General features: G+C 39.7%; 3 protein-coding genes across 5 annotated transcripts in view; all 3 read left to right on the top strand.

The window, feature by feature from the left end:
• Nucleotides 1-4,180: 4,180 nt before the first annotated feature.
• On the top strand, nt 4,181-5,570 carry LOC105041798 (transmembrane 9 superfamily member 12-like). Its single transcript, XM_073253398.1, has 2 exons — nt 4,181-5,011; nt 5,094-5,570. The coding sequence occupies exons 1-2, from the start codon at nt 4,181-4,183 to the stop codon at nt 5,568-5,570; spliced, it is 1,308 nt and encodes a 435-aa protein (XP_073109499.1).
• A 2,308-nt stretch (nt 5,571-7,878) lies between these two features.
• LOC105041761 (exosome complex component RRP41-like) lies at nt 7,879-13,013 on the top strand. Of its 2 annotated transcripts, XR_831422.4 has the most exons (8): nt 7,879-8,123; nt 8,480-8,558; nt 10,660-10,762; nt 10,875-10,995; nt 11,962-12,050; nt 12,493-12,642; nt 12,746-12,873; nt 12,967-13,013. XR_831422.4 is itself a non-coding variant. In XM_073254026.1 (7 exons), exons 1-7 carry the CDS (start codon nt 7,988-7,990, stop codon nt 12,821-12,823), a joined length of 756 nt encoding a protein of 251 aa, XP_073110127.1. In that variant the 5' UTR covers nt 7,880-7,987; the 3' UTR covers nt 12,824-13,013. The 2 variants fall into 2 exon arrangements, 1 of the variants encoding a protein (XP_073110127.1); XM_073254026.1 differs by having other exon boundaries at nt 7,880-8,123; nt 12,746-13,013.
• Nucleotides 13,014-15,604: 2,591 nt separating this feature from the next.
• Nucleotides 15,605-18,525, top strand: part of LOC105041762 (uncharacterized) — a 58,086-nt gene continuing 55,165 nt past the window's right edge. For both annotated transcript variants that reach the window (XR_831423.4, XM_010918784.4), the window contains exons 1-2: nt 15,605-15,884; nt 16,007-16,076. Coding sequence is in view for 1 of the 2 variants with exons in the window: in XM_010918784.4 (XP_010917086.1) it covers nt 15,764-15,884; nt 16,007-16,076 (191 nt within the window). In the remaining variant the exon portion in view is untranslated. The remainder of the gene's footprint in view (nt 15,885-16,006; nt 16,077-18,525) is intronic.

Raw genomic sequence — 18,525 nt, 5'->3', positions numbered from 1 at the left:
AATGGATAATCCTGTTGAACTTACAAATACAGAATGATTCAAACTACAAAATATCAAACACTATCCAACCCCAACCAATTTTGAGAATTTACAAACTTTTCGAAGGAGGGCAAAAGCAGATAATAAAAAAAAATTCAAAATCTAAACAAGATTCTATATTTCTATGGAGCTGTATATGCTGTGTGAAATATGAATCATTAACAATATTTCTGTCAAAATATAAGAAAATGACTTATTTTTATAAAAAAATGACCGTTGGCGTCTTGGCAGACTAGATCGATAATTGGCCGATATTAATGAAGCAGGCCACCCGCCGCACGACTCTCTTTTTTTTTTCCCACGCTGCCGGGCACAGTAACCACCTACAGTCTGCCACATGTTCCTGGGAAACGCAAAAACAAAAAGGGCTGATGGACCTTTCGTCTTCCATTCTTTCTTGCCATCGATGATCGACCGATCAGCCGTCGACGATCGCTCAGCCGTTCAGGGCCTCCAGTGAGTGGCGCCGTTCATCTTCTCACGAGTCGAGCGGGGGGGGGGATGGACCTGGGGGTGGGGGCCTTCTGAAAAATAAAAAAAAAAAGATCGTCTGCCGTCACACCGCTTGCGGAGACCTTCGATCTTTGGAAGGGTTTGACACGCAGCGCTGTTCATCTTCTCACGGGTCGAGCAGGGGGGAGGGTTTGGGGGTGGGGGCTTTCTGGAAAAAAAAAGGGACTATCCGCCATCGCGCCGCTCGCGGAGACCTTCGGTCCTTTCGTGACCCGTCTTCCTCACCACCGATGACCGACCGACCGCGCGCTCAGCCGTTCTTCCTTGCCGTGGCGTCGTTCATCTTCTCGCGAGCCGAGTGGGGCATCGGGGCCGCCTGAAGGCTGAGGGTGGCCTGGCGGGGTCCTTCCAAGATGGAGGTGTCCTGTCGTTCGTCTTCTCGGGGGCTGAGTAGGGGGACTGGGGCCGGAGCCGCGGAGGGAGACCTTGTCGAGATGGAGGCTGGGAGGGGGAGGTAGCTGGGGGCTGGGGGCGGGGGCCTAAAGCAAGGACTTCGGTGGTTTTGTCCTTCGGTCACCTCTGCTTGAGATCAGATCAATGATCAACTGTAATCTCGATCAAGCATTACATCATGTGATCTAACTAACAATTTCAATCGTATCCCATCATTCAGATTGTACCTTTCCTGTGATAGAATGATTTCACCCCCTTTTGAGACCTCAAGTTTTCAACCATCGGATCACACGATAGCTGCATTGGGAGCTATGCAGATGGATGGAAAAAAAGATTTGAATACTTTGATATCGATGCAAGATGAAACTCAACAGTCAGTATCATGGAAGAAGACCAATCATTCTTTCACGCGAAAGATACAACTTAAATGATTGAACCTATTTCCCAGCAGTGGACGTCGATGCCAGGAACGCCCCATGGCCGCATTACCTAATTATTGCTTGGACCAGGTCCAATGGGTCACGCCAAATCCCACGGTGGATAACACGCCACACTAACCCCTGTATTTCACCGCCTTACCTATGGTGCACATGCCCCGAGATTTGCCCTGGTCCACTTGGACTTATCCATACAATAATTCCCCATCTTAGTGCGGAAAAATCTTTCCTCTACTCAGTTTTCGATTAGTCCAAGTTTCTAGCCACACCATGGCCATCCTAGGTATGCTGACAGGAATCATAGGTTGCCGTGCAAACCACGATCAATAACGCGACGACTTGAAGTCGGCGGTCAGGCATTAAAAGTCAGCACTTCTAATTACTAAGATATTATGAGGAGACTCTGCTTTACCTCAGTCCAATGCCTAGGCCCAGCTACACCTAGACTCTCTCTCTCTCTGAGTACACTAGGAGGATTAGAAAAAGTGTTAGGATTTGATGCCTCGAGATTCAGCCTACATTGAGCCCACAGCGAAGTTCGCGGTGAAAAACGGAGTCCAACGAGATCAAGATCATCCGAAATGGAGCTCGGATGGAGGAGATACGGCTTTTGAAGTCGGCACGAGATTCGAGGCCGTGGAGGACCACCGGCGACCGGCGGCGGGCAGCAGCGGTGCGGCCGCAGGCGGCGGCGTGCGACCCAGGTCCGCGGCCCAGCCGGGTGTGCTGCCTAGGCGCGCGCAGGCCCGCGCACCGGAGCAGGCCGGCCCAGGCCCAGGCGGCCTGCTGGCCCTTTGCCCCGGTCCATCATGGACCGGGCGGTCCACGACTGGGCCTGTGGACCGCGTGGGCGGTTCTCATGCATTTCTCGCGGTCCACGGCACTATTCCATGGATCGATCGCGATCGGAGGGCGTGGGTTGATCTGTTTTTTGATCCGACGGTTCAAAACCTGATTTGGATTGATTAAGGACTCTTAAACCTAATCTAATTAGGTTTTAACCCTTTAAAAGGGCCTGTGGACGAACAGTAAAGAGGGGGTTCGGGTTTTCTCCGTGTTTCGCCATACGGAAGCCGTACGAACCCGAGAGGAGAGAGAGAGGCGAAAGCGCTGAGAGACAAGGAGCAGGAGGCTCCTGGACAGCGGTCGCCAGGCACTTCAGGGGTTCAGGGGGTCTTCCAAGAGAGAGAGAGCTTTTGTGAGGGAAACTTTAGGTGAGAGAGAATTGGGTATACAAGGGTTGAGGGTGAGGTCTCCTCTTGTAAAATTTCTTTTTCATAGTGAAGTTTGCATACCCCGTGGAGGCGAGCCTTTTGTGGCTGATCCACGTATTTTGATTGTTTTTTCTTTCTGTTTTGTTTCTTCTTTCTTTCTGCTGCATCGCGTGGTACTAAAAGGATCTTGGGAGGTAGTGTCCTGGCCAGACATCCACCCAACAGAAAGTAGGATGAGTTAACCATCCGTTTGCTTCTGTATCGCTAAATTGAAGGAAAAAAAAAAGGAAAATTATATTAGAAAATGTTGCCTATATGATTCTGTACTTTCTTATGGAAAAGATTTTTTTTTTTTCCCTGAATGAATTTCTATTGCTGTCTGCACTTCCATTTCATGTATACCTTTTTCTCCTCTTTGTTTTAAGCAATGATATGTTATATAAAAGATTGAAGGAATAGAAATGTTATGGGAGTAAAGTCATATATCTTTGGAATTTTGGTTAATTTCTTAGAAGAGATGAAGAACGAAACAACATGGTGAGTGGAGAAGATAATCCAAATCAGTGCTATTGACGTAAGGCCCTTCTGTTACAATAGTACAAGCACACATCATCTATCTTTCTGTATATTTGGGTGAATCTGGTTTCTTAATCTCTCTGAGATTTTGATGTATGCTTGTGCCTAGATGTTATTTTACGTTGCATGTAATGCTTGTAATTGAGTTCATCTACATGTTGCTCTCATCTCATGCAATTGGTTCCTGTTTTAATTGGATTCTGACAAGCTATACGGGTAAACGGTTGAGCTTATAACTAAGTATTAGATGAATGGTTTTACAATGCTGTAATAAATTTCCAACGGTCTTTTTCTTTCTTCTTCTTCTTTCTTCTTTTTTTTTTTTTTTTTTTTTTTTTTTTTTTTTTGTGCTAGCGAAAGACTGTCGTAGTGTAGTGCCACCATCATCCCTTGGATCTATAGGCTAGTATTTCTACTATCACTTTTGTTATAGCAAGCACAAATATAAGGCACACACAGATTCGTACAATCACACAAAATAGAGAAGAGAAAGAAAAACAAACACAGGATTTACGTGGTTCGGCTGAAAAGCCTACGTCCACGGGCAAGACACGAGAGAAAAAATTCCACTATGATGAAAAGAGAGATACAATCACTCAAGAACTCTCCAAACCCTAGCCGCACTTTGATTTCCCAAACCTCTCACACAACTACCGAGATTGGCAGAAAATACAATATTTATACTGGTCCGTACCGCGGGGGGCGTTGCCCCCCGCACCTCCCAATGAGGTCAGTGGTGGGCTTCGGGCATGGGCCTATCGGTCCATGCCCTCCGCTACCACCACAGACCTCCCAAAATATTTCATTCAGGTCGCAACGCGGGCTTTTCAGATTGGGTCATAGATCGAGCCCATAAAAGATATCCAAAATTCAAGCCACATTAACAACTTTCTTAGATCTTTTCTAACCCGAGATAATATTGAAAAACTCTAGGTGATTGGAACTGGATGAAGAACTAGCTAGGCCAAGGAATTTTTATCTCAAGTCTAATTTTCAGTGCTTGGTCGAATGGCTCTTCAGCGGATCTCTAAGATGTCTGCTTACATTTGCTTTCTGGTTTTATCTTTGGCCTCAATTGCTTATTTGTGCCATAACTTGAATGTGCCTGGAAACTACATGAGTAGGCTTTACCAAAGTGAGCACATATATACCAAAGTTGATTCCTTGAGATCATTAAAGACTCCGTTATCGCGAAACTATTTTATCCTTCGCTACTGCAAATCTCTCCGAAGGTCCAGAGAAAGTGCAAAGTTTCTAGAGCTGCTGCTTCTGGGAAAAGCGCTCACTCATGAAAGCAGGTTTACTGAGAGAACCATAATAAGGCCTTCTGCAACGGATATATATTTTAAGACAGGCTCAGAGTTTCTTGGGATTTCAATGCTTCACTCAGTGCTAACAATCGTCTTTTTGACTGGATTCCTCTCCATCAATATTTCTAAAAAGGTACCAAAGGATTTATATAACTTTGAGGACTTGGATAAAGAAGGCCAAGCATCATTGAGCAAGGGGACTTTACAGTGGAAGCTTGTTATGGGTGATGCATTTAGAGAACCAAGCTTCTCAAAGCTTCTGTGTGTGATGGTTGGAAATGGCATTCAGATTGCAGGCACAGCAGTAGCAACAATAACCCTTGAAGTGCTTGGTTTCATCTCACCAAAATCTGAAGCCATGCTCTTAACAGTAACGATGTGTTTCTGTCTCAGTTTTGGTTTTGTTGCTGGTTATGTTGGTGTTTGGCTATGGCGGAACATCAAAGGCAGCTCAGAAGGGTGGAGATCCTTGTGCTGGTCTATTGCATGTCTCTTTATCACATCTTTTTGCATCTTGATAGCTCTGAACGTTTGGTCTGCAAATGGGAGCACTGCCGTTGTCTGTTTCCCTCTGTATCTGATCCTCCTTGCTCTATGGTTTGGCATTTCAGCCATGCTCACAATTCAGAGCTCTATCGTGGTTTCTCAGTGTCACAGCTGGGGTTTTTCCATTCACGATGATCTTTGTTGAGCTCTTCTTTGTTTTCCCTTTGATCTGGGATGGGAGGTCCTACTATGACTTCAGCTTCCTTTCTGAAAAGTTGGTTGGCTTGTTACTCATGGCCGCCATCTTCCTTACCGTTGCCTGTGCTGAAGTGTCGGTGGGATCCGCCTACATGTGTCTTTGCACCAGGGATTGGAAGTGGTGGTGGAAAGCATTCTTTGCATCAGGATCTGTTGGCTTTTATATATTCATGTTCTCCATAAACTATCTGGCATTTGATATTGGAGGGTTGGGCAGGCCTGCATCCGTTGCACTATACCTTGGATACTCAGTGATCTTGGCCTTTGCTGTAATGCTGTCTACTGGTGCAGTTGGCTTCCTCACAGCCTTCTGCTTTATTCGTTATCTCGCACTCTTACAGTAATTATTGATGTGTTTGTGTGTACTGAACTCTAAACATGCTAGTCTTGCAAAGTATTTTCTTTTTTTGTGTGAGTCTTGCAAAGTAATTTCTATAGTGGAAATCCATTTTTGCGGTGAGTAAGAATGAGATTCTTGGCAAAAACAATTTCTCTCGTCGTTGATCTCCTCGGCATGAGAGAATTAGGTATGGATGACATTGGACCAATTGTCGAAAGGTGGAGGACATTGGATGGATTGGCTTTGCTAGATGTCCACTGAGAAAAGGGAATTTTGGTTGTAACATCTCTGAATCACTCTTCCATCAAAAGATTGTTAACAGAAGACAGACACATTCCAACTCCATGCTTTTTGTAGACTTTGCCCATCATTTGAATTATGTGTTCTATAGAATTATGTGCAAGTTTCCTTTACACCCTATCAATTCAGAAGGTTTGAGAAAGAGCGCTTCCATTTTGCATATTGGCTACTTTTATGAAGGGTTTATATATTATGTGTTCTAACAAATTCTTGCTTTTCCATGATAGTCTAAGCGAGTATGCATGTCTTTCAACACCTTATTGCTTCCACCTTTGGCTACTTCTAGTAATTAGTAGATGTGTATGGGCATAGCACATGCAAGTCAAATTTAAGTGCCATATATATAGGTCAGTCAAAATACAAAAGCTGCAGTTTTTGCAAGTGTGTAGTATATAATTGTCTAGAATTTTAAGGAATTCTGAGATGCAATAACAAAAAGTCAGGGCAAGCAATCCATTAACTAATTAATACTAAGCTGTTTTCCCAGGCAAAAATAATATGCACACAGATATTAAATCATTTGATTACAAATATCTACTTATTGATCAGAGGTATTAGTCTGCTAGTGAAAATAAAAGATAAAAGTATACCTAGAGTTAATAATATGAAATAACAATTGATACTTAAAGCTTTGCCTTTGGCTATATTCTATGCTCACCAAAATGGTCAGTTTCAGCTAGAACCATTACAAAACCAAGCCTCATGAATGACATTGTTCTTCTCAAAGTCTGGACTTTGTAACAGAGAAAACTGGACTCTGTAACAGTGTCTGGACTCCCTTTCCTTGCCTCCTCCCTTTGTGAACTGCACCGAAAGTCTGCACAGGCTAATTCAAGATCTAATCATACAAAGATGTTTGTTATTATACAGTAGAGTTGATCATGGGCCACATGGTCAGAGTTTAAATAGGTCTGTCCCGAAACCTGACTAAAAATGGATATAGTTTAAGCCTGATGCCTGACCCGTGATCAACTCTATGATGCAACCCGAATGTCATTAAAGAAAAATCAATGAGATTTTGTTGCTGTGCAGCCTGAGTGTTTTTAGACAAAACTTAATACATTGTAAAATCCAAGTCAGTAGATGTGAAGAATTTCCAAAGGAATGACTAAACAAATTCAAACTTTGGTATATTTATTTTGTTTTGCATTTTATAAATATATTTTGTGAGAAGATATATATCGGCTATCGCTGAAAATGAACTATATGGGTAGAAGGACAAGCATCAGACATAGACTTCAAGCTTTCATGAGTCGGATGTCAAAAGTCTACCCAGCATGTTGTAGCAATGTTACAGAGAAAGCTTGCAATAACCATCTTTTAATCGAGAAAATAAACAGACTGCCTAACGCAAACAATGACGAAATCCGATACCCTCTAATATTGTTCATTGAACCAAAAAAGGAAACACTGGTGGAGGCATGATATTAAGGTACAAACAAATCATACATATTGGCAATTGTGGCAAATCAGATTAGGTTTCAATTGAGATAATCATGGATCGAGTCAACATCTGCTCAAACACTGTTGAACTCAAATTTGTAAGACCGAAGTAACGCAAACTTATACTTGTTTCGTATCTCGTTAGGTTCAAATCAACTGGATTATGATTGGATTGAATATTTTTAATATATATTTAAATAATATAGTTATTTTGAAAAAATAGATGTTATCGATCAAAGAGTGCTTCAACTTGGCTGGTATTATTACCCCTTGTTATTTGGATAAAAAGATAGGGGTTAGAATAAATACAATAATAATAAATAAAAAATAGAAAAAAATATTTAGCTAGATAAGAAGCAGGTATAGATTTAACTTTCATCTTTCGTCTGTCACACCATTTCAAATTTTAAATTTTTTTTTTTTTTAATATTCTTATTTACAGTTAAAAAATCGCCACCAACAGACACCTGCAGCTCTGAGTTCTGGTTGACCCAAAGCTAGACCTAGACGAGCCTCCCGGTTTCAAGGTTGCCAACCTTTGTTCATATTTATTCTACACGCTGTGCAGGTTGTCGCTCGACAGCTACCATCTTATTAGGCTTCTTTTAGGTCTTTATCGGGTATTCAAGCCGCGGCGCGTGCGAGCCAGCAAACAAGCCCGGCGAGGGAGCGAGAGAGATGGCAACGAATCCGGCGACGTATTCACCGAGTCAAAGCTTGGAGAGGAGGCAGCAGCAGCAGAGGAGGAAAATATTCCTACAAGCCGACTGGACCCGAACGGACGGTCGAAGCTTCCACCAGTGCAGACCTGCCTGTTTGTTCTCTCTCCTTATTCCGTACACGCAAACAAGGCCTATGAGATGTTTGATGTTTTGCTTGTGAGAACCCAACGGCATATTTCAGGGGGAAAAATGGGATTTTGAGCAATGGGTTCTGCTTTCCGTTGGTTGACATTAGTATCCATTTTTCCTGTTTGTCTGTATGCGAGGAATGAAACAGTATATTGAATTACTTTTCCTTTAATTCACAGGATAGATAGACATTGTCTTTATATTTTTAACAATCCTGTACATTCTTTCATATTGGATTGCTTTGTGTTTCTGTCGTTATGATCACCGGCGTACAGAGAGTTGATTTCAGAGAATTTATGTCGTTGTTGTTGGCTTGCAGTTATGAGGACTGGTGCATCAAATGCTGCATCGGGGTCTGCTTATGCTGAGTTTGGAGGGACCAAGGTCATTGTCTCTGTGTAAGTGCATTTTGTCAACCTTCAAATGATGCTAATTTTCTTCTCAGTCTCTCCATCTTTACAGTGTACTGATAGTCAGCAAGCACTACCTTGATAACTCGTTGAGATTCATTAAAAAGAAGAAATCCTATAAATAGTATCTTTTTGTACTTAATTTGACTGTTGCATCATGCTTATTGTTATATTACTTTATGTTTTGAATTGGATGTACCAAAGCAGTCAATAATCATGTATTCTTATAGCCAGTAAAAAATGGGAAATCTCTTTTTAAATATGGGCTTCAAAATTCTGTAATTGGACTCATTTTTTAAATATTTTATCCATTTACGAATTTTTTTTGTTATTTACTAAAAAAAGAAACCTTTGTTTTGTTATTTGGTTTGTGTATGTGTTCCTTCTATAATCTGTAGATGTTTATATGAAAGATTAGAAATCACATGAGAGAAGATACTGCATTTCACTATCTCATTAAGTTTCTGATGGAGTGAATGTCTTACACTGTGCACCAGGGCCAGTGGTTTTTTTGGAGTTCCATGTGTTTGAACTAAGTTTAAATGCTGCAAGTTTGGTAATCATAACCATTTCGAGCATGACATGAAAATCAAAGATGTGGTACCATTTCCTTTGAAGAGGAGGAAAAGAAAAATTAAAGAATAAAAGAAACCAGTGGAATATCTTTCTTAACTCTTACTGTTCGGAAATCTGCCAAACCACTAGCTGCATGTAGAATATTGGAGTATATTTTTTTATTGGCTGCAAGTTTCTTGTTTTATAGAAACTTAATCTGTTTCTCTTATTATAAGTTACAAAGTGTAATTAACCAGTTGCAACCTATTATTTCTCAGATATGTCCATGTCTTATGTTAGATGAAATATGTTTCTAACAGCATGTGGCAAACAGTTTTATCAAACATGCTTATTCTGAACAATCTGAGTTTGTTATTGAGGTTAGGTAATGTTGTAATGACTTTTGAAGAAACTAGTAAAACATCGCTTGATGAATTTTGAGCCAATGATAATGATGTCTATTACAATCATGTTGATGATCTTGGCCTTCTTGTTCTTCCACTCAGATATACCTGTACCTGCAGGCAATCACTTTGTATGCTTTATTGATCGCTACGACCATGACAAAAACTCTGGCATTTTACTGTCTTGCATCCTATCAAGGCTTGGTGTTTAAATTTTGCAATAGATTTTGGGTTCAAGTATTCCAGTGTGGCATCACATGGTAAGGGTTAAGGTTTTTTCTTCCAAGAGGAAATGGTAGGTTTAAGGTTAAGATCATGATTATCGGATTAGTGTGTTACTTAAAAAAAATATAAAGTTAATAATCTAGCAAATAATTTATCCACTGAATACTAGTCCTGTTGAGGATCATACCTTTTATGTGACTCAACTAACTGCAGCTCCAATCAAGAACTTACTGTTAGAGCTACATTGGTCAAACTATTTTTTTATTAATCATAACAATGATTATTTAATATGCATGTGATAAGCTGTCTGATATCTAGGGTTGCACATCATCTATGTGTTAGCTTTCTAAGAAAAGGAGAACCATGGAGAAGGCTGAAGCGATAAGGTGATAGTAAAATTCATGTTTCAAATGCTACAGTAGGCCATGGACATCCCCTATAAGTTTTGGGCTTGTAGATGGGTTGAGGCTTGAAAATAAATAAGGATAAGCAAAAGAGGGCTTTGTTTAAATTTGTGAACAATGTTTAAGGACCTTTGACGTTGTGAGGATATGGCAAAAGATAGCAATGGGTGATTGAACGGCATTAGTAAAATGAACTCCAAATAATGGTCTTGGATTATTGTTGTATTATCAAATTGAGATTGAATACTCCTTTAATCTTTTGTTGCTACAACCTTTTCTCTGATAGTCATACTTGATGTGCACTTGCAGAATGTGGAAATCGATGCTCTAGAGGATTTGTTTGCAATTTTATTCATGTAGTTAATGCAAGTCCTTCTAAAGTAGCATAAAACAAGGAAAATGCGCCTTTTAAATTTTATTATCTAGCCTTTTAAATTTTATTATCTATGATTTAGTTTTGTTCTTCTTGCATAATTCTTATGAGTTGCTTTTTGGTTTCAGATTTGGTCCAAGGGAAAGCAAGAAGGCTATGATGTACAGTGACACTGGTAGACTGAACTGCAATGTGAGCTACACAACTTTTTCCACTCCTACTCGTGGGCAGGTTTGTTGTCTCTTGATACATGCAATTGTGTATCCATAATTTGATGAATTGATATTTCTATCTAGACTCTCCATTATGCTTTTTATGTGATATGTGCATTAGTTCCTTTCAGGGATCAGACCACAAAGAATATTCATCAATGCTTCATAAAGCCCTGGAGGGTGCTATAATACTAGAAACATTCCCAAAAACCACAGTTGATGTCTTTGCATTGGTCCTGGAGTCGGGTGGCAGTAAGTCTTTGTACAATTATTATCTCATACTATGCAGAAGATGTTCAAGTAAAAGATTATGACATCTAGAGGTTCACTTCCTGATGCTGCTGGAACTTAATGTTGAAATAATGTTAAATTATTAAAGAAGCATTATGTAAGCCATGAGAAGTTAAATGGGATTCAGTTTGGTGTTTAAGATTTCTCTATCAATTGTTAATCTGAATAGAAGTTCAGAAAAGGACATCTGAATTATGCTCTACAGAAATAACTATTGAATCGGCTACGACTATTTAGTTAATTGTGTAGATGATGATCAAGTTATTTTCTATGAAAGTTCTCAAGCTTTACAAGGGATAATGTAAGTTTACATGCATCCCTTTTTCAGAGAATGCATCTTGGAATGTCTGTTTTGGAAGGACTCAGAGTTACCGGTTGTTAGGTTCTGGTTACTATAGTACCTGGTATAGCATAAAACTGTTAGAATGAAAGAATGCTTTGGCTTGTGTCTTCATCTTGGTCAACCTTTCAACTGTTCTCCAATTAATTTTAGTTATCTTAGGATAATGGCTGGTTAATCACGAAATAACTCTTCTTTGTACTTAGATAATACGGCTGCAGTACTATGATAATACCGCTGCAGTACTATTTGTTCCAAGACTTGTTGGTCAGCTTGCTTCATAGTGCAAAAACCAACTGGGATTTCCTGTCTATTCTTTCATATATGATAATGGATGATGGAAATCCTTGAATCATTATTCCAGTATATTCACTCTTGTGTGGCTAATTTATAGTTTAATTGCCACCGCACTGATAGTCACTACTCAGGCCTTTTTGGTTTCAACGATACCTTTATACATTATTTGCAATTTTTGGCTTTCTTCATTATCCTTTTCTGCTTCAGTATTTTGGGTTTGTCATTTTCTTCCCTGCAAAAATAGCAGTTACAACGCTAATCCATGGTTGCATCATCACTCTATTGTGTAGGTGATCTCCCAGTCATCATATCTTGTGCGAGTCTTGCCCTGGCAGATGCAGGAATTATGATGTATGACCTTGTCTCTTCAGTGTCCGTGGTATGTACATTCTTTTTGAAAGAATACTAAAATTCTGCTTAACAGTCATCAATGGGGTACTTATGGCCACATGTGCATTTCCTTTTCTCCTTCTTCCTACCATACTTGTACAGTATTTGAATTTAGAAATCACCGAGTATTTTGATATTAGAAATTGCTATGTTTAACCATCTAAAGATTGCAAATTTTGTGATTGTCAAATTAAATGTTCCTTTTGTAGTTACTTATACGGTAACTAACATGACGAGTATACGTGCAAAGAGGTTTTGCTTTAATGTGGGGTTGTGGGCTTTGAAAATGAAACAAGAACATAGAATGTGCTTTGGGTATAATGTGTGGACTCAATCTGCTCTTCATTGTGCAGACAATCGACCCTAAAAATTATGACATTCCTAGTGTTACTCTCCTTTTTAACTTCAATTTTGGCTTCTCTTGTTCCTAGTCTTGTTTTGGGAACAACCTTGTCATTGACCCCACAGCAGAAGAGGAAGCCTGCCAAGATGGGAGTCTCATGATAGCATGCATGCCAGCTCGTTACGAGGTAACTCAACTTACCCTCACTGGAGAATGGTCAACTGCTAAAATTAATGAGGTAAGTATGCATGTACATCCTTATGAAAGAAACTCCAATCCACGTGCTTTTAGATTTACTGAAGCACCATCTTAATTACACGTACTATTGCCTCTGTGAACAGGCAATGGAGCTCTGCCTTGATGCATGTTTAAAGCTTGCGAATATCATGCGGTCGTGCCTAAAAGAAATTGCTTCGTAATCAAGCTAATACTGATTGTCTGCTTTCATTCCTTTACAACCCTCCTCTTGGTCTGTTCTAATGTTTGTCTTGTTTCTCCTCTGCTGTAATTCATGTTTACATTATGGTACTGATCACTTTACCTTTGTGAATTTCTGAAATAGTTGAATTTGTTGATGCCTGAAAAAAAAATGACAAGGTTGTGAATAGATGCAAAACCATTTCCAGATTCTCCTACTTAATGTAGGGGTCACCAGTTTCATCAAACAAAAAAAAAGAAAGAAAGAAAGAAAGAAAAGAAGAAGAAGAAGAAGAAGAGTCGCCAGAAGAACCAAAAACTTCCAGTGGGCAACATAATGTGTTCTCCGGTACTATGTTTGAGCGCACACAGCCTCTTCATATTTTGAGAAGAGTTTGTAGCGATTGGTACCCCGGTGGTGTTAACCAATCAATGTTTGTGATATTGCTGATTGTTATGATCATGAGTTAGGATTCCCTCGCGGGACTAGATACCAGAGGAGGCAGCCTGTGTAAATTTTAATTTTTTTCGTTTAGTCACACACAATTCCATTCATCACCCCGTGCAACCGAAGACAAATTAATCCAAAGTTCGGTTAATCTCAGCAAATCGGACTCTTTTTGTACGCTTCCCTGGTTTGTCCACGTCCACGACCAGTTTGAGTATAATTCAAATTTCAAACAGCTCTGGGAGAGTTAAAAAATTTCAGATAATCAAGCAGGGTACCAGCTCGGGTATCTCATACCGTGGACTTATTTATAATAAAAGCTAAAGATAGGGTGTTATATTTAAACGTCGCAAACTTTAACCACTCGTATGTTCAAACGCGGTAAAGGGACTGGGGAAATGTTACAGAGCTGTTAGTTGATCCATCTCCTTAGCAATGTTAGTGGTTTCCCCCTTCTCGTGTCTGGGACGAAATTTTGATAGAGCGATGAGGGGCCTGACAGCAACAGCGGGATTGATCCTGTGTGATCGTATAGATTGGCCGGTGTGGGTGGCGGGATGCCCCCTTCCACAATGTTCAGTTCCGTATGCAGAGTTGGTAGGATTATGGGAGAGTTTTTGCAATTACAGGCCTCTCAGCTCTAGATTGAAAGGGATTCGCTGGTTATTATTTCTACGCTTACCGAGCGTAACTCTATGTATGGTGCTCAGCTTTTCCTCTGGTGAGGGATATTTGTGTTGGGAGGCAGTCTAATTTAGCATTCGGAGTCTCTCTCGTATCTCCAGGAAATGAAGTAGCGAACTAGCAGGTTGCTTGCATAATGCATAAATCACAGATGGATGCATTGTTGACACGTTAAAAAGCATACTGCCCTTAGACTTGGTAGCTTCTCTATAATATAATGGAAATGCCCCCAAGTCTACCATACATATTATACCTGAGAGCTTTTCCATTGTGTTGTTGTTGTTGTTGTTGTTGTGTTTTTTATTTTTTTGAAGTCGGAAGTCTCGGCTCCAAGGGCTTTCTCATGATGGCTCCTTGCATAAAACTAGGTGCACTAAAAACCCTTTTAAAGGTATGCATGCTATACTCTAGAATGTATAGTGTAAAATGAAGAAGCAACAATGGGAGTTTTTATGTAAATTACGCACATTTGAGTTTTATATTCGAACTACTTAATTCTTTGCTATGTTGTTTAAAAAGAATATAAAGCCATCAAATCAAAACAATGTAGTATGATTCTACTCACACCACCTTCTCCCCAGATGGGATAAAGAGAGGGATCTAAGCATATGGTGGAGCTAAATAACCATGTAAACATGCGATTGATGTCTAGACCAGAAAGAGATGCAAATGGTATTAACTCATATCATTAACTACTTTAAGGATTTTCATGATTGGAGCCCCGCATTTTCGAAGAAGATTAGCAGTGACCATAGCAATACTTTAGGAACTACAAAATAAATGATAAATAAGATAAAGGAATATGCCCAAATATAAAATAGAAAGTGCTGGCCATTCGATTGATACCAAACAACTGCTTCCATCATTGCCTGCCTTCCATTTTCTTTTGGCAACTGCAATAGCTAGTTGTAGTTCACTCTATCTTCTATATCCTATTTCCTTGGCAACCATCCATGTTCGATACCCACGTAGCCTGGCTGATAATTTAAGCTATATAGATCACAAGCCTGATTAGTTTCAAATCAGGTGCTTCGCATTTTGGATAGGCTATCTTTGCTCAGCCTATACTTTCTCTTGGTTCACACTTCAAGCAGTCCCTCAATCAGATCCGGCCAACATTTTTAGATGCCATTCAACATATGTAGCAGTTCAATCAATTAAATTTTATTTTTTTATTTTTTTTCAGTCCATTGGGCGTCAATGCGGCCCATATCTAACCAATCTTTAGAGCCGGCATTGTAGGTTAGGATATAGCATAATTATATTATTAACTCAAATTGATGAGCCATTGACATTATGGTTTGAAATTATGCTATAATAATAATTTTATAGCATAATTCAATAAAAAGTAGCATAAAGTAATAGAAAAAGAGCAAAGTTGTTATCCAAATATTCATGTATTAGCAAATTATCTTTCAAGAGAAAAAGTTAAAAAAAAAGAATTTTGAATAAAAAACTATTTTTGTTGAGAGGTAGCGCGAGACCTGTCCGTCATAGTCATATAACGGCCGTTATCCACCCCGCCGCGGTACTTCACTATTTTGCATTCCGCCGTTTGCCAGCGTCAGGATATTCAAACCAGCAATGGGATGCACACGATATCGTGACTTCCGTCATACGGTCGCTTATCTTTCTATTTTTGCCTTCCCGGATTCCCTCGTCCCTCGCGGTTTTCCGACCATACTTGGAAACAAGCGTGTCCACGCATAGGTAGAAAGCCCCCCTATTTCATCTCCTTTTCACCTTTCCTCAAACCCTACTTCGCTAGGGTTTTCGCGTCCCCTTCCCCATCCCTTTTACCCCCTTGGAAATGGCCGTCTCCATTCCTCCGGTTCTAAAGCGCTACTCCATTCCTCTGTTCCTCTTTACCCTCGGCCTCTTCTTCCAGATCGTCGTTCTCCCTTCCTCCTTTTCCCCTACCCATTACGCGGGTAAGTCTGCCGTTAGGGTTTCGCTCTATCCAATTGTTCTTTTTCCTCCCTTTTTTTTCTGGTGAAGATTGCTTTCTTCTTTTCTGCTGCAATGACCGTTCTGGTTCTTGGTTCGTGGATAGTGCTTGGCGTGAAGGCGCATGCATCTGTTCAAGAAGTCACTGAAGCGTATGAGAAACTTTCAGCCAAATGGTACTCTCCTCATATTTGTATGATATATGCTTTTCTTTTCACTTAATTACTCTCATCTTTATGGTTTCTTTTTTTGTGAGTTGGCTAATACTTTTCTTTATTACTGCAATGGATGCTGTTACCCTGGAGATTTCGCTGAAAGAAGACTTCTTTTTTAAATTTGGATAAAATTTTGATCTTTTAAATGCCATTGTGCTTTTGATGTATGCGCGTGATTCTTGTCTTTCTGAGTCCATTACTAATCAGAAGCATCTTTGGTGGAGAAGAATCTCTTTTTTTGCAGTTCTTTGAATTATCTGGAACTGCATGTGCCCTATGAGAATCATGAAATTGACACAAATTGCTGATATTATATCTCCTGACAAAAGGAATATCTCAATCCTGATGGATTGATGACCTAGTAGCAGAGGTAGAGCCTTTCCCTAGTCCATCTTTGCATTTTGGTACTTAAGCTTCAGGTCATGTTTCTTTCTGCTTGTCTGGATTGCTCAATACCCCCCTGCTTGTGTAACAGTCTTTCCAAGACTAACAGTGGTGGATATTAGGTAAGTTAATTCGAGCATCTGGATCTGCTAGGTCTATTTTGTCCTCAAGAACTCTACCTAAGGAGCATTGGATGGCTGTACCAAGAATTTATTATGGATTTATTAAGTTAAATATGGCCTTGAGGCTTGGGTGGCTTCTTCCATTTCTTCTTCTTCCCCTCTTAATCTCCATTCTCTACCTATTATATTCATCCTTTTAAGATCTCTCATTCATTTTTTGGGTGTTAGAGCTGGAGCATTCTACTTTGATTGCATAGACCAAATGCATCACTTCTTTCATTTAGTTAAGGTCATCAATTGTAAGATGATACTCAGCAGAGTAAGTTCCTTGATCTGCCTAGTCGAGAAATGATTAAGTTTTTTTTAATAAATTTTGAGCATATATCAGGAGCATGCATATGCTGAATTAAAGGATCGACAAATGAGTTAGCGGTCTTAAAAAGGGCTTCCAGGTGGCATAAATGACATAAAGATACAATTCATGTTCAAAGCTTCATTGACAAGATTATATTGTTGACCTTCCATAGCACATGCCCTATTTAGGTTACATCTATCGATGTGGCAAAACCATTTTCTTTTTCTAAATTTTTATACTTGGAAGTCTTGGAAAGCTTGATCTTTAAAGCAATGGTCCTTTGAGTTCATGTGCAAATCTTCTTGTTATCAATGAAGATCTTAAAGAGGGCAATGCAATTACAATGGGAATAATTGCTGCATCAGTCTATAAGGATATTGAAAATCATATGGAAGAGCAATGCAATTATGGTATAGGTATCCAAGGAAATCATATTATTGGTGCATCTTCTTTACTTATCCGAAATAAGATCCTCAATTATGAACTGCTTAAATGAGTTATGTTTTATGGAGTTCCATCATGTTGATAGAGACCATAAGAGGAAAAGGCAGAAAAGGGTGGAATTGGGAAAAGAAAAAGAAAAGAAAAGTGGCGGAATTTACCACTTTACTTCAATTGAGTTTAACTTGAAATCAAGTTTCCATGCTTCATTTTGAGAACTGGGATGGAAGGAAGCTTGGCTGAAATCAGGTAGGAGTTGAACCTTGATCACTAGTATGCAAGACCTTTTGACTTTACTAGCTTTGCTATTTGCCACTTTCAAGTTTCCATGCTTTATACAACTGACTTAAGTTATATTCTACTTATTTAGACATAGGATGTTGCATGCTTTAACTCCCTGCAAAACTTAATTACTAGTACCACTCCATAATTTACTTACAACATTTGAAGGAAAGCCTAGGAACCACTTAAGCTTTCTAGGAGACAAATAAACCAATAAAAGTAATAAGAACTTAGCTACCAAGTACTCAATAAATATGTGGGAAAAAGAAAAGAAAAAGAGAGATGAGAGGGACAATCATAGAAAGAAGAGAACAATGGGGCAAGTGTGTGTTGGTGGGTGGAGGGACACTCTATGGTTAAAGCAAGTAAAGAGAGGGATATGCCGCATCAGCCTTCTTTTGAGTTGCGAATTGAGGATCCTTCAAGGCCTTCTCATGAGCCCACCAGATATGGGTGATCTTGTATAATAATATATAATACAAAAGTTTCCTTACTGAAAGTACAATAATACCACTATAGACAAATAGCATGGGATTCATGTAGGTGATAGGTGTCTCGGCAGTTGGTTATCACAAGAGGGTAGACAGGACCAGATGCCTATCCAGGTGCCTACGCAACAAGGTATTTGACTTTTTTTTTTTAAAAAATCGAGGATATGTTTTTTCTAGATTATTGAAAACTTGCTCTGAAAATGCCATGACCCCTTCATCGAGATTCATGACCCTTTGCAACAGCCACCATATTTTCTTATCTCAACTTGTATATTCTTTCAATTTTGCTGTTAAGTACTTCATAGGCCACCCCTGCTCACTATTTCCACGCATAT

This window comes from Elaeis guineensis, chromosome 3 (assembly GCF_000442705.2).
Source record: "Elaeis guineensis isolate ETL-2024a chromosome 3, EG11, whole genome shotgun sequence".
Lineage (NCBI taxonomy): Eukaryota > Viridiplantae > Streptophyta > Magnoliopsida > Arecales > Arecaceae > Elaeis > Elaeis guineensis.
This window is presented reverse-complemented; position numbering and strand designations above follow the sequence as displayed.

Bases quoted from the DNA above. Each gene is read 5' to 3' on its own strand.
- LOC105041798 (XM_073253398.1), top strand. From the start codon at position 4,181: ATGGCTCTTCAGCGGATCTCTAAGATGTCTGCTTACATTTGCTTTCTG. The intron at 5,012-5,093 runs GTTTGGTCTGCA...TTGGCATTTCAG, and splicing joins GCATCTTGATAGCTCTGAAC to CCATGCTCACAATTCAGAGC.
- LOC105041761 (XM_073254026.1), top strand. From the start codon at position 7,988: ATGGCAACGAATCCGGCGACGTATTCACCGAGTCAAAGCTTGGAGAGG. The intron at 10,763-10,874 runs GTTTGTTGTCTC...AGTTCCTTTCAG, and splicing joins CCACTCCTACTCGTGGGCAG to GGATCAGACCACAAAGAATA. The intron at 10,996-11,961 runs GTAAGTCTTTGT...TCTATTGTGTAG, and splicing joins GGTCCTGGAGTCGGGTGGCA to GTGATCTCCCAGTCATCATA.